Raw genomic sequence first — 27,476 nt, forward strand, 5'->3', positions numbered from 1 at the left:
ATTTCCCAATTTCAGTATTCTTTCTTCTGATATTTTCGTGAATATGGAATGAAGAAATGCTATGTAATGGAGGTGATGGTTACAAGGGTGTTAATGATACCATAATATGCATTAAGGTGGGAGGTTACAAGTGCAAGCTTTGAATATTATTTGAATGCTTTCTTCCTAGTTTCCGTTGCATGCCCATCAAATTCTTGCAACACAATCAAGCTCATTTCATAGTCTAATAGGTTGAGGGAAATTATATGAATTATAGTATTTGAATTTACCAATAACTTATTGAATTAAAGGTGAGTAATGGTATTTATTTTAAAGGCTATTGAGATGACTATAATGAATTTACTACTCTTTTGAATTATCTTAACCAATTTTATTACTCATTTGGATAGTATATTATTATTTAAACCTTATAATTTAAATTCTTAAGATTCTAGATACTCATTATACATATTAGTGAATTAACACCTTAATCTAGATTAAACTCTTGCATGACTTTGCATGGATTCAACTTTAAGTATTTAAATACTATGTTTAATTTCTTGAATATATTATACCTAGATTAGTTCATCCTCAATTGCTTACACATTTTAATTTAAGCTTTAATTAAATATTAACCTAAAGAATTATTTACTAACTTAGCTCCACTTCATTTTATAAATCCTTAAACATCGTATTTCTTTAAATTAATTTATACCTTGACTTAAATTAAATTTAGGAAAATTTTTCTTATTATTAATCTTATTTCTAATTCCTAAACTCCGGTCCGTCCTCGCGTAGTTAACTTAAAAGATAAAACTAAACTTTTGCATTTAAAATAAATAGTTATGACTTGTCAAATATCAAAATGAATTATACCCTTCATGTATATATATATATATATATTTATATATATATATATATATATATATATATATATATATATATATATATATATATAAATCATTTTTAAATTTAAATGGTAATAATTATGCAGGGCTTATACGTAGTCTGATTTTCGGGTCGTTACACTTTAGGTCTCCGGACTCGTCCTAGATACTCGGTGCTTGCTCCGGGACAGGACTAGAAATATCACCAGGGTTTCATCAGTCCCTCCTCCCATAGTCAAGTTAGTATTACACTCGCTGACCCGAGTCTAATGTGCTGAAACGAATAGATCTTTCTTGAAACATGTTTAGATAAGATCAACCCTGACACTACTGACATCATCTTTATGTAAACCACATGCATGCAAATGAATTAATTGCTTAAATATTTTATTTAATAGATTTTAAATGCTTGCATGATGCATATTATATGATTAAAGGTAAGATTGCATGGTTAAATGATTAAATTACATTATTTAATGAGAATTGTAGATTTTGTCCGAATAGTAGATAATAGGTTGGTGAAAGGAGACCGTGGACGACCAAGACAAAATGAATATTTTTCAATAAATATTTTCAAAGCTTCTTAATATGATTAAAAATGATTAATTTTTTCTAAAAATGATAGAGTTCAAATTATTTTAGGAGGCAAGCACGATTTTATCCGAGAAGCCGGTTTTGGGCAAACGAGGGACTTTAAAAATATCAAATGCATTATTTTTGAAAACTAATTTTTATAAACATTTATTTTTACTTTAAATAGGTGTTATTAGACCTAATTACCTAGGATGAGTAGGCTTAATTGCTCCTAAACATGAAAGCCCAAAACCTAAGCACATTATCATGCAAATTAAAATTTATAATATAGAAAACCTAGGCTTTGGGAGACCTCATTCAGCCAAAGTTTACACACACAACACACACTCAAATTCGAAAATTTCAAGGGGAGAAAACTAGGAGTCTTCGTCGCCCGTTCGTTCTTCCTCGAGCCCCACGCTGACGATCGCGTATTCGAGCATTCTAAAATGCAAAGGAATGTTTCTAAATTCCCTTTATGCATCATTCAATCAATATTATGCACGTCTTATGTGTTTTTGCATGAAAAATATTGGATTTTGAATTGCTTATCGTTTTTGACGATTATTTTCAAAATTTTGATGATTTTACTCTTGTTTGAAATACATTATGATTCCTAAGGACACGCTGCCATTAGATTATGATCAAGGGACGAGAACAAAGACGTTTAGGTAAGAATCGAGGGATGGAACCGTGCATGGACAAAGGAGGAAGAGACCTAGGGTTTCTTAGGCTATCGAACTTGGAAGAGGTTCAGCTATGGCTTGTGCGCCGGGGGCTCGGCCAGGGTTGTGCTAGGGCATGGTGTGGGTCATGGTTCAGGGTTAGGAAGGGTCCAGCAGGGCTAGGACCCATGGTTAGGCGGTTTGGAAAAGTCCATGATCGCATGGACTCTTCCCATGCGTGTAGGGTGCAGCCGATTTTTGCTGCTGCATGGACGGTCAGGGCTGTCCAAGGTTGGTCCATTAGGGTCTAGGAAGGATGGCTAAGGATCGAGACATAGGCTGGTGCGGCTTGGTCCAAGGTGGTTCGATCAAAGCTGAGGAAAACTCGCGCGACTCTTGTTCATGTGCGTCGAGTGCTGTGCATGGGCTAGGAGCTTGTCAGCTTGGCTAGTGTGGTCTAGGCTAGGTCTTAGGGTGGTCTAGGGTGGGTCAGGAGGGCTCAGGTTCAGTGGTGGCTCGAGTAGAAGAATCCTAGATTCGGTAGACTCCTAAGCGCAATTCTTCAGTCGCGACTCATGCTGGAATTGGTGGTGTGGTCTAGGGGCTGGTTAGATGGGCTAGGCATTGTCAGTAGGGTCCCTAGGAGGTCTGGTCAAGGGATGGCTTGAGGTGGCTTGGCCATGGTTCGAGGAAAATGTGAGATGGCTCGAGAGGAACAAGCTAAGGTTCGAATTATTGAGTTTAATGGGGAAGGGTTAGAACGATGGTCCATGGGGGTCAGATCATGTTTCATGAGGGTTTTTTAGGTATAAAATGTGTATGTTTAAAATTTGGGAAGAAAAATCTGAAAGTTCGAATTAATTCGGGAATTAAACGCTTCATGAATTAGTAAGAAGGAAATTAAATCGAAATACTCGAATTTATGTTAAATAAAAATATTAAAAAATTAAATTTTACTTTAAATAATTATTTAGGATGATCTAGAGTCAATGAAAGTAAGAAAATCCAAATTGAAGAGCTTTACGTCCAGGGGAGAAATAATCATTCTACATATGGGTAGTATGAAAAGGGTTGAAAGCGTCTCGAAGGGTCATAACACATGTTAAATGATATATTATGATGATTTTGATGAAAATATGTGTAGAGCCCAAATTCAGTACACGTAAAACACATACATTTATTTAAATTGTGTATTTAAGTTAAATTTATTTTTAGCGATGCATGATTTATTTAATTGCATTATTTTAATTATTTATGTTTATGTGATGCACGTTAAAGGATTTTCTCGAGTTTCATGTTTCAGGCGAATATTCGATGCGGGATCGATGAAAAGAGACTAATGGCGATTTTAAGATGTGGTATTTTATTTAAGTTAGGATTGAGACATTTTAAATGATTTATTTGGTTTTTTTTTAGCATTTTAAAGCCTAACTCAATTATTTAGTGATTTTATGATTATAAAACTTTTAAAGTTTAGCAAATGTGCATTTAATTTTAAATTAAGTGATTTTATAAGTTAAAAGTGGGTTAGCATTTTTAATTGTTTGATAATTATTAATTAAGCACAATTTATCCCCTAATTATTAAAAACTCACACGCATACACTTCTACATGCACACCTACACGTTAACACACTTACACACACACACACACATTTCATTCCCCTTTTCTTTTCATTTTTTTTTCTTAAAGAAAAGTTAGGGTTCTTGAGTTCATAGCAGCCGTCCCTTTTCCTCTCCAATTTTTCCAGCAATTCTCGTGCATCTCTTCAAGAAAATCGTGCTATGTTCGTCCCAGATCAACCCTCGCATCTTTCCCGCTTCAGTGTCGTCGTTTCGGTAACTTTAAAATTCAAAAGGCATGTATAATCTTTTGTTTCTACATCGATCTTGTTATATTATATGTTCTTATGTTTATTATGTATAAAAATTCATGTATGTTGTGCAAAGTTTGAGCAAAATTGGTTGGATCGCTTTTGAAATGATTTTTGGATCTCAAAACTCAAAATTTGCTGTCATTTTAAATATTGCGACTTTTCGGTCGATTTTCTGAAAAAACTTTCAAAATAAAAACGTATAACTTTTCGATATCTTTGATTTGATGGTAAATTCAAAACTTTTTGATAAGAAATGATTGAGTTATGATCATTTTCGTGGGACTGATCGAACTGCAATTTTCTGAAAAGGTGTTCTTGACATGTTCTTGAAGTTTTATTGTTGCAGGCTTCGTTGGGGATCGACGGGTGATCGCAGCTGCATTTAAGTATGTTGAGTATGATGTTGGAATGGTTTTTGGTGTGTCGGTTCGCGATAGGCACTTGATTGCATTAGAAGTCGTAGGATGCGTTTTGGTGTCAAAATGTCATGTTTACGGATTGTTTTGCTTTGTTTGGTGTGCATCATCGTTTGGGACGTTTGTATGGGTTTGAGTCAATGGAATAGTATCCTAGGATGAGTCTCGAGGTGTTGGATCACGGACCATATGATTGAGTTAGGAGGAATAAACCACTAGTGTAGTATTTTTCCATTGGTTTACCTTTCCCGCAGGTACACGGACCCAAAGCCGGACCTTTACACGGGGTACGTGCCCTTGTTTCTTTCGAAATGTGAATTTCCAGTGCCTACACGGTCCCGGACCCTTGCACGGAGTCCATGTCTTCAAAAAAAAAATTATATTTTTTGTTAGGGCTTGTTTTGGGGTTTTATGTCATGATTTAGTACGATGATTAAACGAGGTCAAGTCTCGAAAGATTTAGAACGTCATAAGGAAATTTGTCCTTTTTGGTGTGAGCATGACTAATACGTCTAAGTTATGAAAGATAATTGTTTGAACTCATGTTAGTACGTGCAGCAGTGGCCCCAAGCGAGATCCAACGAATCCCTCAACGCCAAGTAAGTATGTTTGACGTGAAAAAGAAATTATTTTAAGTTTTTGAGGTAAGCTAAATGTCTTGTGACCAATTATGAACGGGTTTGGAAGCCGCATAATGTGTCCGCGGACCTTTCCAACTATGAACGGGTTTGGAAGTCGGTGAACGTGGCCTAGGAACTCTCCACCCCGGTAAAGCATGACCGGGTTTAGATCAAGATTGGAAAGCGGTAAAGCATGAATAGGGACCAATCAACCCGGTAAAGCATGACCAGAGATCTCATGTATGTGGCAGTGGATTTTCCCTGTTAGCCCAGTAATGTGGTTTAGTCTGATCAGGCACATTTACATATGTGTCACTTGCCTTGACACATATCTCTACGCAAAATAATGAAGTTTATGTATGTTCAAGTATATATGAAGAAATCATGTTTATGAAAAGTTTTAGACGATGACACGTCTACGTTTATGCTATTATGTTCAAGTTTCAAGTATGTACGATTTACTTTAAGGAGACATGTGGTTTATTATGTAGTACTTGCTATCTCCAGTTTATACATGTTGAGTCTTTAAACTCACTAGACTTGATCGATGCAGGTGAGGAAGATGTTGAGGAGACGAGGTGTGGGGACCAAAGAGCCGGATTGGACTGCGGAGAAGGCTAAACCGAGGACCGCCAATGTTTTAAGATTTTATGCATGACAATTTTAATACCCGGATTTCACGTTATGGTTTACGATGTTTAAACATGTATTTTTATTTAGCAAACTTTATTTGTGATCTTTTTATTGGAAATATTTTGGATGAAGATGATCACAATTTGAAAGTTTATTTTGTATTTAAGAAAATTTTTATTTTCTGCAAATTTTAAAATAGTTTAAAAGTACGGTACGTTACAGTTGGTACCAGAGCGGTGTTCTTGTAAAAGGTTATGCCTACTGCCAGTTGCGAGAAGCTCACGAAGCCACACTCAAGTCTATAAGTTTTAAAGTTTTAAATTTTCATGTAGTAAGCATTAAGTCATGAAATCAGCATGTTCATATTTAAATTCAAACTGTGTGCATCCTATGATATTGATATTATGTCCATGCATGTTGGGTTTACGTGTTGGGTAAATTTTGGAATAGTAGGCCTCCCAGACGTAGGATTGTGCATGAAGTAGGCAATGAGAGTAGGGAAGCTCAGGATGTGGAGAGGGTCACTCCTCCTCGTCCACCCCCAGACATGCAGGCTCAGATGCTTGCAGGGATGACTTAGTTCTTCGCTTAGTTTGCGGAAAACCAAGCTACCGTTGTAATGATCGAGATTTATATCTTGTTAATCTGAGATGATTAATTGATTTATGAATTGATGTGATTATGAAGGACAACACCGGGAAAATACATCAGAAGACATGTGATATGTGCGAGGGCAGAACACCTCACGCATATGCGCGAGAAGAGGCGCGCATATACGCCAGACAGGCAGAGAACCTCGTGCATATGCGCGAGAATGGCAGAGGACCTCGCACATATGCGCGATTACAGGTCGCGCATATGCACGAGTACTTGAAGTGTTATGCGGCGAGACAATAGGTCTCGCGCATATGCGTCGGTTGAGGTCGCGCATATGCACGAGACATGCAGTACAAAGAAGTAGGCCACTTGTCCTTTGTGGGGACCAAAACCTAATTCGTCTTCTTGATCATTATTAAGAATCAATATAACAATTAAGTAATGTGGGACAAAAAATTTTTTATTTATTAAAATGCAAGTGCAGAAACATAATGTATTCGATCTGATATACATATCAAAATAAAGGTACAAGACTTGTACAACATTTATTTATCTCAACTAAAGTTCAGTCACTATATCAAGTACTGAAAACCAATCTACTCTAAGTCCGGATCTCCACACTAATTCTGAATCTCTCATCCTCTTCCTGATCCTGATCCTGCCTGTAATGCCCGGGATTTTTATCTGTTAAGCTACGATTTTTAATTTATGATTTGAAATGATTATGAAGGGACTAACCGAGACACGAAACTAGATTTCTTGTGACGTTGTATGTGCGAGGACAGTACCCCTCGCACATATGCGCGGCCCTGATACGCGAGGCAGGCAGAGGACCTCGCGCATATGCCGAGACAGGGCGCACATATGCGCGAGAAGGTGTGTTAAGAAATGTTATATATATATATATATACATATATATATATATATATATATATATATGTATATATATATATACATACCTCATTCCATCAGATAAGGAAGAAAGCACCGAGAGAGTTTCAGAGAAAAGTTAAGTGTCTTCATGTACTAGAATTCAATTTACATAAGATCCGACCGTTCGATTATCAATCTGAGTTCATAATTGTAATCCTCTTGTCATCGGCTACGAAAGGACGTAAGTTTTATTGAATTCCAACATAATTCAGATTTTATATTTTGAGGAATTATGATATGCTTGAGAATATGTGTTTTTGAGTTTACGATATACGTAGAATTGAAACCGGATCGAAGAAATGTTATCGTATGCGATTGTTATCGATTTTCCATGATATATGTGATGTAGAATATACAGATTTGGTATTGACATGATGTGTTGATTGATTATGAGTTGTTGAAATGGGCCGTATTTTTGTTATATTGCTGGTATATCAAGATTACGCTGTTATGTCGTCGAAATGTATCGAGATTTCATGTTGATATTCTTACGTTGAGTTGGACGTTGATATAATGCGTATCAAACATGTTATTTCAGATCGGTATTGAAGGTTTCGAAGATTGAGATTGATTTCATCCAACCAAACACCAAACAAAGAAAGGCATAAATCAATGTTGAACCGGGAGATACGACTCGAGTCAGATTGGACTGGAGTTTCCCTAAACCACATAATAGATTGTTTATACTTTGAGATGTTTATATTTTGTCTATTGAATTATTGAAACACACTTAAGATAGATGAGTCATTGGCAGAACGGCCAAGTTACTAGATGTTCGGTGGTATCGCATTGCATAGGAGAAGATCGATTCCTATTGTAGATGTTCGATACAGAAAGGATCGAAGTCTAGGAATAAGACGTACCGTCACCCCGATTGGGAGAGTAGGTGGGAGATTTGTTACGTCTTATTCACACCGGGATCCCTAGACTTAGATGTGAGTCGAGTCAAGAGTTTTATCTGTATTCACTAAGGTGTCATAAAGTCATGATTCATATTCTTGATACATGATTTATGTTTTTATATGCTCTTATGCATTGCATGTATACATGTTTTATACTGGGATTTATTCTCACCGGAGTTTCCGGCTGTTGTCGTGTTTGTATGTGTGCGTGGCAATAGGTGGGACATGATCTGCATCGAGAAGAGCTTGAACGAGTGATGATTAGCATGGTGATCCGGGCTTAGATAAGACAGTGTTGGTTTATTCCTAGACTTGTAGTAAATAACAATAAACACTAGTTATGTGACTTATATTGGAATAAATTTGTACGTGGATCATGTGTTGTAGATTTTATCTTTGATCTTGTATAATAAAGAAGTTTAACTTATTGTATGCTTATAATCACTTTTAATTAGCAATGCTTGGATATTATAATTTTTTTTTTATCAAGTAGCATACACAATTGATCCAATTAGTTCCAAAGAACAATTAAGAAGAAGAGTTAGCATCCGGGTCCCTACACTGCCCCACCTGTTGTCATGCACACATACAAACAAGAAAACAGCCGGATAAATCCGGTGAGAACATAATCCCATTATAAACAATGTAAACATGCAGTCATATAAAAGCATATATAAAAGCATGAAACACATATCAATAACATGTATCAAAATCTGAAAACATGAAATGATATAACACTGTAAATCACTCATGACTCGTCATCTCAGACTCGACTCATCTCTAATCTAAGGATCTCAGTTCCTGGGCATGGGCACATATATCGAATTGCAGCGATAGGAATGAATCGACTCCTAAGCGAAATCGATATAAACCAAACGTCCAATGTCTTGGCGAATTAGCCGAAAGCTTGGCGCATCAGCCAATGACTAGGCACATCAGCCCATGACTCATTACTTGCTTTGTCTATAAATCAATAGACCAAGCTTATCAATCTCATTCAATTTCAAACATCAATGCAATAAAATAAAGTATGTGATTTAGGGAAACTCAAGTCAAATCCAACTCGTGTTGTGAGAATCAACATTGATTTATACCTTTCTTTCTGTTAATCTGACTCTGTCGAAGTCTTGGATTCAATGTCTGTCAATACTCAATCTGGCAATGACAATATCGAGGGTATCGTATCAATATACAACTCAGATCAATATTGGATATAATCAGAACTGAATCAATATTCTGTTTCAACAGTATCACTGTACAATCTCAATATACCCAGCAATACAAATCAACAGACATCAATTCCTACAACTCATAGTCAATAACGATACAAATTTGAGATCACATCTTAATCTAATCAACTATGAAAATCATAACAATTTCATACAATATCTGTTCTTCAATCCGGTTTCGAATATACGATGTCTACTATGTCAAGAACACCACGCACATGCGCGAAATGGACAGAAGACCTCGCGTATATGCGCGAAGTGAGTGCGCGCATATGCGCGAGCTGTGCGAGAAGCCATGTGCATGTCCAGAGAACCTTGCGCATATGCGCGGAAGAGGTGCGCGCATATGCGCGAGCTGCCGAGGGGATAAATGCTGAGACCAGTAGGTCTCACGCATGTGCGCGAGTAGTACTGTCCTCGCACATCAAATCTCAAAAGCAACCTCAAATCGCGTCTCGGAACGATATTTAATAATCATATCAAATCATAATCAATAATCGCCAATTAACAGCAAATAAATCTAGGGCATTACATATCTCTCCCCCTAAGTTACGATTTCGTCCCCGAAATCACTGGCAATCAAATCATATCAATAAGAAGGTATACATAAGCTAAATAGAAAAATTACATCAGTGAAATAACTCTGGGAACCTCTGTCTCATATCTGACTCAGTCTCGCAGGTAGCTTCTTCAATGCCATGACGACTCCACTGGACTTTCACAAGCGGAATTGTCTTCGTTCTGAGTTGCTTTTCTTTTCGATCGAGAATCTGGATTGGTTTCTCACAATAACTCAAAGTCTTGTCCAGTTCGGCCTCTTCTGGCTGAATAATATGTGAAGCATCTGGCATGTACTTCCGCAGTAATGATACATGAAAGACATCATGTATTCCTGATAAAGAAGGCGGTAATGCGAGTCGATAGACACGATCTTCTATCTTCTCGAGAATCTCATAAGGCCCAATATATCGTGGAGACAATTTCCCTTTCTTGCCAAATCTGACAACTCCTCTGAAAAGTGAATCAAGAATACTCGGTCTCCTGCCTCAAATACCAACGGTCGACGTCGAACATTGGCATATTTGGCCTATCTGTCTTGAGCTGCCTTCATTCTCTTTTGAATCAGCTTCACTTTTTCCGTCATATCTCTGATCATATCAGGTCCAATCTCAGGAACCTCAGAGATATCATCCCAATACAGAGGGGATCTGCATTTCTTTCCGTACAATGCTTCAAATGGTGCCTTCTCAATACTCGTCTGATAGCTGTTGTTGTACGAAAACTCACAAAGTGGCAAAGAATCTTGCCAATTTGTGCTAAAATCAAGCACTATGGCTCAAAGCATATCCTCCAACGTCTGGATAGTCCACTCTGACTGTCTGTCAGTTTGAGGATGATATGCGGTATTTAGATGTAACTTTGTACCTAGAGCCTAGTGTAAAATCTTTTAGAAGTGCGATGTAAACCGAGGATCACGGTCTGAAACAATCGACTTCGGCACTCCGTACAATCTGACCACCTCTCTGACATAAATCTCTGCCATTTGATCATGTCGGTACGTCATCTTGTACGGAATAAAACATGCTGATTTGGTCAATCTGTCAATCACGACCCAAATCGCATCACAACCTCGGGAGGATCTCGGTAACTTCGTCACGAAGTCCATGAAAATGTGATCCCATTTCCATTCAGGAATAGACAAACTCTGGAACAGTCCTCCTGGTTTCTTTCTTTCTGCCTTCACATGCTGGCAATTCAGACATTTTGATACAAACTCAACAATATCAGTTATCATATGTTTCCACCAAAACTGACTTTTCAAATCATTGTACATTTTTCTGCAACCAGGATGAATACTGAATCGACTACTGTGCGCTTCTGACAATATCTGTCATTTCAGATGTGAAACATTAGGCATCACAACCTAGAGCCTGCTGTAAACTCTGCCAGAAGTGCGATGTATATCGAGGATCACGGTCTGAAACAATCGACTTCGGCACTCCGTGCAATCTGACCACCTCTCTGACATAAATCTCTGTCATTTGATCATGTCGGTACGTCATCTTGTACGGAATAAAACATGCTGATTTGGTCAATCTGTCAATCACGACCCAAATTGCATCACAACCTCGGGAGGATCTCGGTAACTTCGTCACGAATGCCATGGAAATGTGATCCTATTTCCATTCATGAATAGACAAACTCTGTAACAGTCCTCCTGGTTTCTTTCTTTCTGCCTCACATGCTCGCAATTCAGACATTTTGATACAAACTCAACAATATCAATTTTCATCTGTTTCCACCAAAACTGTCTTTTCAAATCATTTTGACATCATCTTGTACGGAATAAAACATGCTGATTTGGTCAATCTGTCAATCACGACCCAAATCGCATCACAACCTCGGGAGGATCTCGGTAACTTCGTCACGAAGTCCATGGAAATGTGATCTCATTTTCATTCAGGAATAGACAAACTCTGTAACAGTCCTCCTGGTTTTTTTCTTTCTGCCTTCACATGCTCGCAATTCAGACATTTTGATACAAACTCAACAATATCAGTTTTCATCTGTTTCCACCAAAACTGTCTTTTCAAATCTTGTACGGAATAAAACATGCTGATTTGGTCAATCTGTCAATCACGACCCAAATCGCATCACAAACTCGGGAGGATCTCGGTAACTTCGTCACGAAGTCCATGAAAATGTGATCTCATTTCCATTCAGGAATAGACAAAATCTGTAACAGTCCTCCTGGTTTCTTTCTTTCTGCCTTCACATGCTGGCAATTCAAACATTTTGATACAAACTCAACAATATCCGTTTTCATCTTTTTCCACCAAAACTGTCTTTTCAAATCATTTTGACGTCATCTTGTACGGAATAAAACATGCTGATTTTGTCAATATGTAAATCACGACCCAAATCGCATCACAACCTCGGGAGGATATCGGTAACTTCGTGACGAAGTCCATGGAAATGTGATCCCATTTCCATTCAGGAATAGACAAACTCTGTAACAGTTCTCCTGATTTATTTCTTTCTGCCTTCACATGCTGGCAATTCAGACATGTTGATACAAACTCAACAATATCATTTTTCATCTGTTTCCACCAAAACCATCTTTTCAAATCTTGTACGGAATAAAACATGCTGATTTGGTCAATCTGTCAATCACGACCCAAATCGCATCACAACCTCGGGAGGATCTCGGTAACTTCGTCACGAAGTCCATGGAAATGTGATCTCATTTTCATTCAGGAATAGACAAACTCTGTAACAGTCCTTCGGGTTTCTTTCTTTCTGCCTTGACATGCTGTCAATTCAGACATTTTGATACAAACTCAACAATATCAGTTTTCATCTATTTCCACCAAAACTGTGTTTTCAAATCATTTTGACGTCATCTTGTACGGAATAAAACATGGTGATTTGGTCAATCTGTCAATCACGACCCAAATCGCATCACAACCTCGGGAGGATCTCGGTAACTTCGTCACAAAGTCCATGGATATGTGATCTCATTTCCATTCAGGAATAGACAAACTCTGTAACAGTCCTCCTGGTTTCTTTCTTTCTGTCTTCACATGCTCGCAATTCAGACATTTTGATACAAACTCAACAATATCAGTTTTCATCTGTTTCCACCAAAAATGTCTTTTCAAATCATTTTGACGTCATCTTGTACGGAATAAAACATGTTGATTTGGTCAATCTGTCAATCACGACCCAAATCGCATCACAACCTCGGGAGGATCTCGGTAACTTCGTCTCAAAGTCCATGGAAATGTGATCCCATTTCTATTCAGGAATAGACAAACTTTGTAACAGTCCTCCTGGTTTCTTTCTTTCTGCCTTCACATGCTGGCAATTCAGACATTTGATACAAAATCAACAATATCAGTTTTCATCTGTTTCCACCAAAACTGTCTTTTCAAATCATTTTGACGTCATCTTGTACGGAATAAAACATGCTGATTTGGTCAATCTGTCAATCACGACCCAAATCGCATCACAACCTCTGGAGGCTCTCGGTAAATTCGTCACGACTTTCCTGGATGGTACTTGATCTCACAATCAAAATCTTTAAGCAAATCAAGCCATTTTTGCTGTCTCATATTCAATTCTGATTGTGAAAATACATATTTCAGGCTTTTATGACCAGAATAGATCTCAAACTTCTGACCGTACAAGTAGTGTTGCCATATATTCAATGCAAAGACGATATCAGCCAATTCAATATCATGAATTGGGTAGCGAGTCTCGTGTGGCTTCAACTGTCGTGAAGCATAAGCGATAACACGGCCTCGCTGCATCAATACAAATTCCAATCCCCTGTGAGAAGCATCATAATAAACAACAAAGTCACCAGTACCTGAGGGGATAGTCAGTATCGGAGAACTGGTCAGTCTCTTCTTAAACTCCAAAAAACTGGACTCACAGTCTTCTGACCAAACAAATGGTGCATTCTTCTGAGTCAACTGCGTAATCGGTTTAGCAATACTCGAGAAATCTTTAATAAATCGTCGGTAATATCCTGCCAAACTCATAAAACTGCGAATCTCTGGCACTGATGTCGTTCTTGGCCAACTGATCACGGCTTCAACCTTACTGGGATCAACTGAAATATCATCTCTGGATATAATATGACCCAGAAATCCAACCTGTCTCAACCAGAATTCACATTTCGACAGTTTTGCATATAATTTTTCAGCCCTCAAAATTCGCAACACAGTTTTCAAATGTTCAGCGTGCTCAATCATATTCGAATAAATCAAAATATCATCAATGAATATAATCACGAAAACATCAAGATATCTATGGAATATACGGTTCATCAGACCCATAAATACAGTTGGAGCATTCATCAATCCAAACGACATGACAATAAACTCATAATGTCCATACCTAGTTCGGAACGTTGTCTTCGAGATATCCGAATCTATAACTCTCAGCTGATGATATCCAGATCTCAGATCGATCTTGGATATACCGAAGAACCCTGCAACTGATTAAATAAATCATCGATACGAGGCAAGGTACATTTGTTCTTTACCGTCGCCTTGTTCAGTTGCCGGTAATCAATGCAAAGTCTCATCGAACCGTCTTTCTTTCTCACAAACAATACTGGAGCACCCAAAGGGGAAACACTCGGTCTGATATACCCCTTGGCCAGTAAGTCTTCTAACTGCTCTTTCAACTCTTTCAGTTCTATCGGTGCCATTCTGTACGGAGCTCTAAAAATCGGAACTGTACCTGTTACCAATTCAATACTGAATTCTATCTCTCGAATCGGAGGCAAACCAGGAATCTCATCTGGGAAGACATCAGCGAACTTATACACCACTGCAAGTCCGCCAATGATGGACTCGATTTCAGTAAGTCAACTAAATATTGAAGGAACCCCTCTGCTCCTTTCTGCATTAATCGAGCCATATTCATAGCAGATATCAAAGTTATTCTGGCTCAAGAACCCTTAACGTAGAATTTCCACTCATCAGCCATCTCAGGCCTGAATCTCACAATCTTGTGGAAACAATCAACGGTAGCCCTGTACTTGGTCAATATATCGATACCAATAATACAGTCAAAATCAGATAACCCAAATACGATACAATCTAACTCAATCTCATGCCCGTCATACTGTAGCCTACAATGGTTAACAGACTTCACTGATATCAAACATGTCCCCAAAGGAGAAGAGACAGACACTACAACAGATAATGACTCAACAGGAAATGCATGAATCAATGCAAATCGTTCAGAAATAAAAGTATGTGAAGCACCGGTATCAATCAATACATATTCAGGGTAACCACACAAAGAACAGTTACCTGCAACAACTTCATTTTGTGCTTCCTGAGCCTGCTCCTCTGTCAAAACAAATACTCTGGCCTGTTGTCTAGGAGGCTGGCTAACTGTCTGTCTTCCTCCCGGCCTCTGCTGTGATTGAGATGGTGCTGGCTGAAATGAATGAACATCAGCTGATCGTCTATCAGTCTGTGCTGCTGATCCTGATGATTCGGCTCCCTGGGATCTGTGGGAACCTCTCTGTGGACATACTCTGGAAAAATGTCCCTGCTGTCTGCAGATGTGGCAACTACCAAGCACTCCTTGGCATTGCTATGTGGGATGTCTCCCACCGCAAGTTCTGCAGTAAGGTCCGGTATACCTCTGTTTGGAAACACTGGATCTAGAAGAACTGCTGCCAGACTTCTTAAATTGCTTCCCTATGGCCTTCAGAAAATCTTTCTTTCCACCACTGCTACTGCCACTCTCAAATCGGGGAGGTGGTTGTTGTGGTCTCGGTGCTGGGGCAACATACGAAGCTCCCTTCTGTCTTATCAGACCTGCTTCGGCTCCCTTTACTCTATTCAAGGCATCAGAAAAGTTATTCGGTCGCCCGGTGTTTATCAATGTAAAGATCTCGGGGTTCAGTCTATTGATAAACTGATCGGCAACGACCTCATAATTCTCGGCAACATGTGGAGCAAACCTCAACAAGGTAGAGAACTTGGCCATATACTCTTCAATGTTCAACTGGCCCTGTCTCAAATTGGCAAACTCTGCACCCTTGTCCTTTCTGTACGACACTGGAAAGAATCGTTGATAAAATTCAGTTTTAAATACATTCCAGGTAATATTCGTACCTCGATACTCCAATGCTTTCTTCATCGTGATCCCCCAGGTCTTTGCAACGTCATGCAACTGGTGTCCAATCAATCTGACTCTCCGCTCATCTGGGTAATTCAAAGAATCAAACAACATCTCAATTTCATCTAACCAACACTCACAATAAACCAAACTCTCTGTTCCTTTCAGGGTTGGCGGTTTGAATGACTGAAACCTCTTCAGTAGCGTTTCCATCGGTGTTGTTGTCACATCCATAGGAGGATTTGATGTGCTACCCTGTTCTGGTATTCTTCGATGAGGCATATCTGATTATCAAAAGGGTTAGCACTTGCAATACAACAACCTGTTTCAGTCCTACTCTGATCATCTTATTGGTGATCAAGAATTGGTTCTGATTCATTCTCAATAATACATATTACCAATCAAATCAGATAATTCAGGTAAACATGTATTAAAGCAATAAACACATGCTAGCAATCAAAGCAAGGAAAGAAAACTCAATCTACCCTGCTCACTAACTTCTATCTCAGTCTACAGAACCTATCGCTCTGATACCACCTGTTGTGGGAACCCAAACCTAATTCGTCTTCTTAATCATTATTAAGAATCAATATAACAATTAAGTAATCAGAGACATAATTTTTTTTTTAAAATGCAAGTGCGGAAACGTAATGTATTCGATCTGATATACATATCAAAATAAAGGTACAAGTCTTGTACAACATTTATTTATCTCAACTAAAGTTCAGTCACTATATCAAGTATTGAAAACCAATATACTCTAAGTCCGGATCTCCACGCTAATTCTGAATCTCTCATCCTCTTCCTGATCCTGATCCTGCCCCACCTGTTGTCATGCACACATACAAACAAGAAAATAGCCGGATAACTCCGGTGAGAACATTATCCCAGTATAAACAATGTAAACATGCAATCATATAAAAACATATATAAAAGCATGAAACACATATCAATAACATGTATCAAAATCTGAAAACATGAAATGATATAACACTGTAAATCACTTGTGACTCGTCATCTCAGACTCGACTCATCTCTAATATAGGGATCCCGGTTCCTGGACATGGGCACATATATCGAATTTCAGCGATATGAATGAATCAACTCCTAAGCAACATCGATATAAACCAAACTTCCACTGTCTTGGCGAATCATCTGAAGACTTGGCGCATCAGCCAATGACTAGGCACATCAGCCCATGACTCATTACTTGATTTGTCTATAAATCAATAGACCAAGCTTATCAATCTCATTCAATTGCAAACATCAATGCAATAAAATAAAGTATGTGATTTAGGGAAACTCAAGTCAAATCCAACTCGAGTTGTGCAATCCCGAATCAACATTGATTTATACCTTTCTGTTAATCTAACTCGGTCGAAATCTCGGATTCAATGCCTGTCAATACTCATTCTGGCAATGACAATATCTAGGGTATCATATCAATATACAACTCACATCAATACAGGATATAATCAGAACTGAATCAAATTCCGTTTCAACAGCATAACTGTACAATCTAAATATACCCAGCAATACAAATCAACAGACATCAATTCCTACAACTCATAGTCAATAACGATACAAATTTGATATCACATCTCAATCTAATCAACTCTGAAAATCATAACAATTTATACGATATCTGTTCTTCAATTCGGTTTCAATTATACGATGTCTACTATGTCAAGAACACCATATATGAATCATATCCGATTCTGGCAATACCATAATTTCAAGACATATCAAAACGTAATAAAACTTACGTCCAGTTGAAGCTTTCGTCAATAGGAACAAATTACTACACTCGGATTCAAAATCAAACGGATGGATTTTCTTCAAATCAAATTTTTGGAATCAAACTTGAAGCTTTCCCTTGAGGTGTCTCGTTTCTTTCCTTCTTCCATTATGAGGAGAAGAAGCTTTATATATACATATATATAGATATATATATATATATATATATATATATATATATATATATATATATATATCATGCATGTAAGGGCAAGTGGCTTCATATTCTTGCTGCACGTCTCGTGCATATGTGCGAGACCTACTGTCTCGGCATTTATCCCCTCGGCAGCTCGAGCATATGCGCGCACCTCTTCCGCGCATATGCGCGAGGTTCTCTGGACATGCACTTGGCTTCTCGCACAGCTCGCGCATATTCACACACTCACTTCGCACATATGCGCGAGGTCTTCTGTCCATTTCGCGCATGTTCGTGCATCATGTCACGCATGTTCGTGAGTAGTACTGTCCTCCACATCAAATCTCAAAAGAAACCTCAAATCGTGTCTCGGAAAGATCCTTCATAATCATATCAAATCATAATCAATAATCGCCTATTAACAGCAAATAAATCTCGGGCATTACATCCTTGGCATGCATATTTGATAGAACTTCCTTCATTTCCTTCAGATTTCAAGGACGAAACGAAGAGAATTCCAGGGCTAGCTTCAAGGTTCTTCATCTTATAGAAATTTGATTTTGTGTAAAATCCGACCGTTAGAATTTTGATCCGAGGTTATTTTCGTGATCCTCTCGTCAAAGAATTGAAGGAATCAGAGTTTGATTGATATTATGTGTTCCTGAGTATTTAGACATCGTATAATCGAAACCGGATTGAAGAACGGATACCGTATGAAATTGTTATGATTTTTCATATTTGATTTGATTGAGATTATACAGATTTGACATCATATTGTGTTATTGATTGATTATGAGTTGTGGATTGGTATATACTGATTTTGTATTACCGGTATTTCGAGATTGTACCGTTATGCCGTCAGAATTTGATAAGATTGAGATGTTTTGTTTGAATAGAATATTGATATTATACTCCTCAATAATGTCATTGCTAATTGAGTATTGACAGCTTCGAATTCAAGACTTCGACTTCGTCAGATCGACAAAACGAAAGGTATAAATCAATGTTAACCGGGGAGATACGACTCGAGTTAGATTTGACTTGAGTTTCTCAAAATCACATACTTGTTTGTTATTGTTTTAATACTGATGGATCGTGTGTGTTAGCGCCTTCGAAGGCATTTCGCACACAACTACCTTCGATGAGCTTCAATAGCTCGTGTTCTAAGAATATTAACACCGATGAATTAAATCGAGTTTGGTTTTAAACCAAGCGGACGAAACTCGAAGTAATCCTTCGTAAAGAAAACTGAAATGTTAGAAAATATTTTAGCTTGTGTGAACTGACAAATTGAAAGAACACATATTAGTTTTTGCATTCTTGTATTTCAGTTATGGTAACAACTGAACACTCTAACTAATCAAAACAATTTTAAAGCGATAGTTAATCAGTTATATACACAAGATATGTTTATGGATGTTCAGAGACTTCAACTGATCCTACGTCACCCCTTCTATCTCCACGGATAGGATACACTAGAAGACTTTGATTTATACAACTACGTTTACAAGCCCACTTAGTTAAGACTTATCTACTGCCTAAACTGAACTCCTAGCTACGACTGAAAACAACACTTTCATTCAACACTTATTTAACGTCTATGTGAGAAAGACTACATACACAAGTTTAACGTCTTTGTGCAAGACTGTATTTGGGTGGTTTTTAGAGTGAGTATGTGTGTGAGAACTGAACAAGAATGTTCTCATATACTGAGGGAAAGTGGCTTCTAAATTAAGCAGATACAACAATGAAAAATTCCCTCTAGGCTTAAGTGCTTCTGAAAGCTGATATGCAACTGAGCGTGCCCTTTTCTCTCTAGTATTGTATATGTGCTCCCCCTATTATTTGAGTCTTCACGGATCTTCTCTTTATAGAGGTGGAGGAAGCTGTTCGTACAGTGAGACTCATTTATTGTATCTGTTGCATTTGAATCGTCTTCTTGGACTATGTGTCTCGTCTTTTTTACTGTCCATCTGAAGCGTTTTGTCTTTAATGCTCTGGTGCAACGTCCATCATTGTCCTTTGACTGGACAATGGCTTTGTACCTTCTCGTACAGCTGGAATCCACTCGAAGGAATCTATCATCGTCCATAACTGAAGGATTCTAACTGATGCTTCGAACTGGTCAATTTGAACTGATCTTTCAGTTGGGCTGGTGAAATCAGTTGACTCGTCAGTTGAACTGATTTCACACTCGTTCAGTTAGACTGATCAGCTGGGTTTCTTCATCAGTTGAACACTCTTCCAGCTGGCCAGGCTTCTGAGGTTTTTCTGCTAAATTACCTATCAACTGGTCAATCAGTTGTACTGCTCAAATGACGTAGCCAATTGAACTGATTCATTTTGAGCGATCTGTTGGGTCTTCAGTTTTGCGATGTAAACAACTCGTAGGTGATCCTAGATGCTGCACAACTAAGGTAGAACATTAGTAACACATTTAACAAGTTTTTTTATCATCAAAATCAAGATTGCGAGCATGAAAAGTTCCAACAATCTCCCCCTTTTTGATGGTTACAAAACTTGAGCAGTTAAGCGCAATATATTCAGTTTAAGAGTTAGTACATTCAAATTGTCGAAAGCTCCCCCTTAGCAACTGAAAAAAACTTTTAAAACTGAGTAGAATAGAAAAAAAATTTAAGACAGTATTTATCAGTTGACTGAGAGAGTAACTGTATTTTAATACATGTTTTCAATAAAAAAAAAAAAAAGCTCCCCCTCAGGAACTGAATAAAAGCCAAAGCCCGTATTTGAGAATTATTTAATTAGTCATTTAAGAATTCAAGCATTATATACAAGAAAACTAAGAATATCTATTCAATCACAACGAGATATAACTGAATAATCATGATGTTTTATTTGAATAAACTTCCATGCATTTACATATGAGTACATACATTAGTTGAGGAAAGAAAAATTGCTACAACAATAGCATATTTTAAATTACATCAGATATCAGTTGGTTTTTGTGACAGAACTGGATATACCATCAGCTGGTTGTCTTGACTACTTGAACTGCTTCATCAGTTGTGAGTTCAATTTGATAGAGAAACGAGTAAAACTGCTTTGAACTTGTCCTCTGTGCTTAAGCAAATGGTTGAGCAGACTCTGACTAGGATCACGTGGAGTTCAGCTGGTGATAGAATCGACCAACATCCCAACATATAAGAGTTTCATCTGAAGAACAGCTGACTTGGTAGGTTTGCAACTGATTTCTTGTTCAGTGAGAAATTCAGATGTTCATCTTTGCAGATGTTCCTCAATCCCCTGCAAGCAGATTAAGATCTCCGAGGTTAGGAAATTGGAGAAGTGGCCATAACGAAAATTGCAGGACCAATCCTCTCAACTCTTTACCAAAGAGCGACATGTAAATATTTTCAAATAGTTTTTAAAATCGTTAAAACGTTTTCAAATAGCTTTTAAAACTATTTTAGAGTAATAATTTTTAAAACAAAGTTTTCTTCAAATGTTCTTCTTAGAACAACCCACTCTGATACCAACTGATGGATCGTGTGTGTTAGCGGGCATTTCGCACACAACAACCTTCGATGAGCTTCAATAGCTCGTGTTCTAAGAATATTAACACAGATTAATTAAATCGAGTTTGGTTTTAAACCAAGCGGAAGAAACTCGAACTAATTCTTCGTAAAGAAAACTGAAATGTTAGAAAATATTTTAGCTTGTGTGAACTAACTAACTGATAAGTTCAAGATTTGCACTTAATTTATATAAGAATCCATTTTGAATTATGTTAGTTTCGAATGGAATTATGCGGTTTTTGTTCGTTTTTGCTGTAACTGCAGGAGTTGAGGAAAATAGTGCAAAGATGCAAGATAACACACCAAGAAGTGCACACCATCGAACACAGGTGCGCGCGCGGCCGCGCCACTTCACGCGCAGCCGCGCTCGCATACATGCAAGACATCGACCAGAGAGTTGCGCGCGGTCGCGCCACTTAACGTGCACCCGCGCACACTGAAATGACAGAAGATAGACAGAGGCGCGTGCGCGGACATGAGCCACGGACAGAAAGACGCGCGCGGTCGCGCCACTTCACGCGCAATGTCCAGAATATTTATTAAACATGCCGCTAGGTCAGAAAAAGGGATGGCCGTCATTGGAGAAAAAAGAGACACGAGAAACCGAAAACACACACGAGACGAAGATTCAGAGTGCGAAGAACAATCACCAATACGAAGAACGACGGATCTGGGGACGGAGACGACACTTCGGATTTGTTATCTTTTCCTTCGCTTCTTTATTCATTGTGTAGCGATGTTTAAAACTATGAGTATGTCTTGTCTTTGCTTGGATTCCGTGATGAACTAAATTTTCATTCTAGAGGTTGACGCAGCTTTGTCTATACGATGATTTGACGTGGATATTTTGATGATTGAATTCCATTTGTGTTTAATTTTGTTCTCTACATTTATTTCACTGCAATTTACTAGCCATGAATTGTGTGTTGTCTGATTAATTCTACAACTCAGGAGAGGACTAGAAATATAGATCATTAGAGACACATCGTTGAATGTTTATATCATACGGAAGGCGTATAACTTTAGCGAGGCTTAGGTAAGAACATTGTTTGCATTTATCAATTAAACTTAGATTTTTATCAGGAATAATTGAATCCAAGTTTGATTGATGCAATTTATTCGTCACTTGGGAAAGGGGGAATAAAACACGTAAGTGTTCTTAGCCATTAAATAATAGGAATTCATGAAGTTAAATACAACCAGAAGAATTATCGTAGAAACTTAGTGAAATCAATCATCTAGATATTTTCTCTCATAGTTATTTCTCCAGTCGGTGATCAAATTAATTCATTTTTTTCAATTAATTCGTTCAAACAAACCAATCTGGTTATTGATTTTTCAAGATAAAGTCTTGACTATTTTAATTACAAGCATTGATATATATTTTATTTAGACTCCTCGTGGGATCGACACTTGCACTCAAAAATACATTTTACTATAACTTGACGTCGTGCGCTTGCGAGCAAATCAAGAAAACACGCAACAAATTTTTGGCGCCATTGCCGGGGAGTGTCAAATTTGAATTTATATCAGTATTGTTACCAATTAGTCTAGATTTTAATTTAGAGCTTTATTTTATTTTTATTTTTTTTATTTATTGGGTTGTTCATTTTTTTTTTCTGTTTGATAGTGCATGCAAAGATCACAAAACCTAGACTCGCTTATTTTTGATCCAGAGATCGAACGAACTGCGAGAAGATTAAGAAAAGCGGGAAGGGAAGAAATCAAAGCGATGGCTGATAACAGAGAGAATGACCGACATATGCCGCCTGAGGCTATACCAATCAGAGATCACTTCCGACCAGTGATCAACGCGCATTATTCTGGCATTTCTCGAGGAACCATCAACGCCAAAAATTTCGAGTTAAGCCCGCATTGATAAACATGGTTCAACAGAACCAGTTTGGGGGACCCGCTATTGCAGATCCTCATCTACATCTCAGAACATTCTTGGAGATCACGGACACGGTAAAAATAAATGGTGTTTCTGATGATATTATTTGACTGCGCTTGTTTCTTTTTTCTCTTAGGGACCAAGCTAGAGGATGGATCCAATCATTGCCGCTGGGGAGCATCACAACATGGAAAGAATTGGCAACAAAATTTCTGTCAAAATATTTTCCCCTGCAAAGTCTGCACAGTTGAAGATTGAGATCAGTACCTTCAGGCAAACTGACTTTGAGCAGCTCTACGAGGCATGGGAGAGGTATAAGGAGTTGTTGCGTAGGTGCCCGAATCATGGCTTTGAAGACTGGGTACAGATTCAGCTATTCTATAACGGGTTGAATGGTCAGACACGGAAAACAGTGGATGCAGCGGCAGGTGGCACAATCTTTGCCAAGTCTCCTGCTCAAGCCTATGATTTGCTTGAGCAGATGACTATTAATAGCTACCAATGGCCGTCTGAAAGGTCAGGAGTAAAGAGGACAGCTGAAGTTTATGCCGTGGATCCTATCACATCACTCACAGCGCAAGTCTCATCGTTGACTACACAGATAGCAACCATGAATAAAGTGAGTACATCAAACACTGAGGGACCATCGTTTGTTGTTGAAGAATCACAATCTCCTGAAGAAGTTCAATACATCAACAACAAAAATTTTGGAGGCTATGGAGGATATCGAGGTAACCCTCCCCCTAACACTTATCATCCTGGTTTGAGAAACCATGAAAATTTTTTCATACGCGAATACTAAGAATGTATTGAATCCTCCGCCGGGGTTCAATACATCAAATGGGAAAGGGAAGCCATCATTTGAGGACTTGGTCGGGACATTCGTTTCTGAATCTGGTAAGAGGATGGCTAGGACTGAGTCTAGGCTTGACAACCTAGAGACCCACATGGAAAGTATTTGTGCGACCTTTAAAATCCTTGAGTCACAAGTGGGGCCGATAACGAAGCAACTCACGTCTCAACCATCAGGCGCAATACAAAAGACTGCAGACCCAAATCTGAGGGAAGTGAATGCTATCTTCATACATCATGAGGAGATTAGGATGATAGAAGGAGAAGAGAAAAAAATTGATCGCACACCCAGCGGGATGAAAAGCCAACTCCAACCAAAAGAGCCCGAGGTAAGAAATATGAGAAGTATGATTTAAATCAATGCATTGATATTTCTTTACTTCCCTACCCCCAGAGATTTTTACAATTACAAGCTGAATTTCACAAGAAGCAAGGTCTTTAAAATCTCAAGAACCTACACACTAATAATGAGTTTGCAAATCAGGTGGAAGGCGAATTTCCAGAAGAAACACGAAGAAATCTTCCCCAGAAGCTGAAAGATCCAGGGGAATTTGTTGTACCATATGAATAGGGGGTAAATTAATGGAAAAAGATATCTGTGATTCAGGAGCGAGCATGAATATAATGCCAAGTTCTGTTTACGAGAAACTTGGATTGAGCAGGATAATGCCCACAGGAATAAGCTTGCAGATGGTAGATAAATCGGTCAGGACACCGCTGGGTATTGTGGAAGATGTTGAACATAAGATTGATAAAATAAGGCTTCTAGCAGATTTTGTGGTGCTTGACATGGGGAACAGTCAGAATGTTCGTGCTATTTTAGGACAACCATTTTTGGCTACTGCTAGAGCCGTCATTGATTTGAGACAAGGAAAATTGACCATGGAGGTTGATGGTGAAAGCGTAGAACTCAAGGCTTCCAAGATATCATACGACCCACCATGAACATGATTAGTGAGAGTCGGGCTGATGACGTTAAACCAAGCGCTGTGTGGGAGGCAACCCACAATTATGTTTTAGCATTCATTTTGTTTTTATTATTTTATTTTATTTTATTTTACTCCCTTAGTTGTTAAGTTTACCCAACACCAGATCTACCGCCGCAGCCCATGGACGATGATGCTGAAGATGCTGCAAACGATGCCTCGAGCCCCGAGTTCCGACACTCGTGCGCGAGGTATGTGTTGTCGTGTTCTTTATTTCTATACATTGAGGACAATGCATACTTTAAGTTTGGGGGGTGAATTTGCTTGTTTTTTTTAAATTTTTATTATTATTTTTATTCCTCAATAGTTAAATTGAGATAATTTTTTTCTTCCTTAGTTCTTTTATTTATTTTTGCATGCTAGATTTGTTAGGAAGAGTCCTGGATAATTAAAATGTGTGACCGATAATGAAAATGGAATTGCGGTCCTGAAGTATATATGTGTTCATGATAACTTAGGAGTCACAATTATTTTGCACTGTCGTGTTTGTTGATACTATCGTTGCTTAGAGACAAGTCGCATGCATTTGATGCTAAATAGACGATGGAGATCTGATTCTTGGTAATTCTTGCATGACATTGATTGAAACTTTTGCAATCATAGAAATGATCTAGACAATTTTTCACAATATCTTTGGTCCTGTGTTCTTTGTTTACTGTCAATTGTAGCCTTTTGAGCTTCGAGTTAATTGAGATGCTTAAATTTTCTTCGTGCCCTGTTTCATATATCATTTGTATTGAAAATTGCATGTTACTGGTTTGTATGAGTTGAATAATGGATTGACGGAAGTCTAGACCTTGTTTGAACACTTTTCGAGGCGAAATACGGATAATATGTGACATAGGAATGATTTAGGCGATCTTTGGAACCGTTTTGAGCCTTCAAGCCTACCAAACGAAAATGAAATATCCCTAGTCTCCCATTTTGAGCCTACTAAAGAATCAAGTGGTGTGTGTCAATGACACACAATAGCCCCCACTTGTATCTATTCTACAGGTCCACAACAACTACCTAATGAAGCTTATACACTTATTGTCCTACTTAATTTTGAGAAAAATAAGTTCATGAGTGTTGTAATGATTCAAACACTCCTTGAAAAGAAAAAGAAAAATTGAAGTGTGCAAAAAGTAGTTGAAAATAGAGAGAAAAGAAGGAAAAGAGATCAAAGGAATGAATCAAACAAAAGTGGTGAAAAAGGAAAATTTGGAAAATGGAGGATATGATTGGGAAGAAAACAATAAAGTGATGGTGAATGAAATGATAGTGAAAATGATGAAGATTTGATTATTTCTCTCAAATTTTGATTTCCATACCCTTTATTGTAGCCGTGAGCCATGGCCTAACGTTACAAGCCTACAAGACCTGTTAACCTTGTCACATTTTCCCAATATACTAGTGGAGAAAAGTTGTTCAAGTCAAGCCTATGGATACCTGAAAAACATTGTCAACACGGATAGACTTTAATCACTTGCTTGCAAGCATCTCATTGTGTGATTTCATCTTTGGCATACTTATGTTGACTATTTTTCGAGCCAAATAATCACCAATAAAGTCCTATATGATCTGTGAATGTGAATTTGTATTTTAATGAAATGTGAGTCGAACTGAACTGAAGATCTCTTGAGTTTATAAGGCTAGTGGGTGTTGTAAATTTATTCGAGCATTCGATGGGGTAAATGAACATTGACATATCACACACACACGTGAATCTTTGGGAAATCGTGAATTACATGAAATTAGATAAGTCGGAGGTCTGTATGACTTTTTGCATATCCATGACTTTAGTCGTTAACTTTAATTTTTCCTTGATTATTTTCTTTTATTTCATTTTGCTCGGGACTAGAAAAAGTTCAAGTTTGGGGGGTTTGATAAGTGCAAGATTTGCACTTAATTTATATAAGAATCCATTTTGAATTATGTTTGTTTAAAAACGGAATTATGCGGTTTTTGTTCGTTTTTGCTGTCACTGCAGGAGTTGAGGAAAATAGTGCAAAGATGCAAGATAACACACCAGGAAGTGCACACCATCGAACAGAGGTGCGCGCGCGGCCGCGCCACTTCATGCGCGGCCGCGCACGCATACATGCAAGACATCGACCAGAGAGTTGCGCGCGGTCGCGCCACTTCACGCGCACCCGTGCGTGCTGAAATGCCAGAATATAAACAGAGGCGTGCGCGCGGCCGCGCAATATCACGCGCAACCGCGCACGCGCAGACACGAGCCACGGACTGAAAGGCGCGCGGTCGCGCCACTTCACGCGCAACCACGTGCGCAGCGTCCAGAAAATTTATAAAACGCACCGCTAGGTCCAAA

At 38.2% G+C, this 27,476-nt stretch overlaps 1 protein-coding gene across 1 annotated transcript; it reads left to right on the forward strand.

Annotated features, from left to right (window-relative positions):
• Positions 1 to 24,758: 24,758 nt before the first annotated feature.
• LOC140839128 (uncharacterized) lies at positions 24,759 to 25,121 on the forward strand. Its single transcript, XM_073205761.1, has one exon. The coding sequence runs from the start codon at positions 24,759 to 24,761 to the stop codon at positions 25,119 to 25,121; it is 363 nt and encodes a 120-aa protein (XP_073061862.1).
• Positions 25,122 to 27,476: the final 2,355 nt, after the last annotated feature.

Source organism: Primulina eburnea, chromosome 8 (genome assembly GCF_022965805.1).
Source record: "Primulina eburnea isolate SZY01 chromosome 8, ASM2296580v1, whole genome shotgun sequence".
NCBI lineage: Eukaryota > Viridiplantae > Streptophyta > Magnoliopsida > Lamiales > Gesneriaceae > Primulina > Primulina eburnea.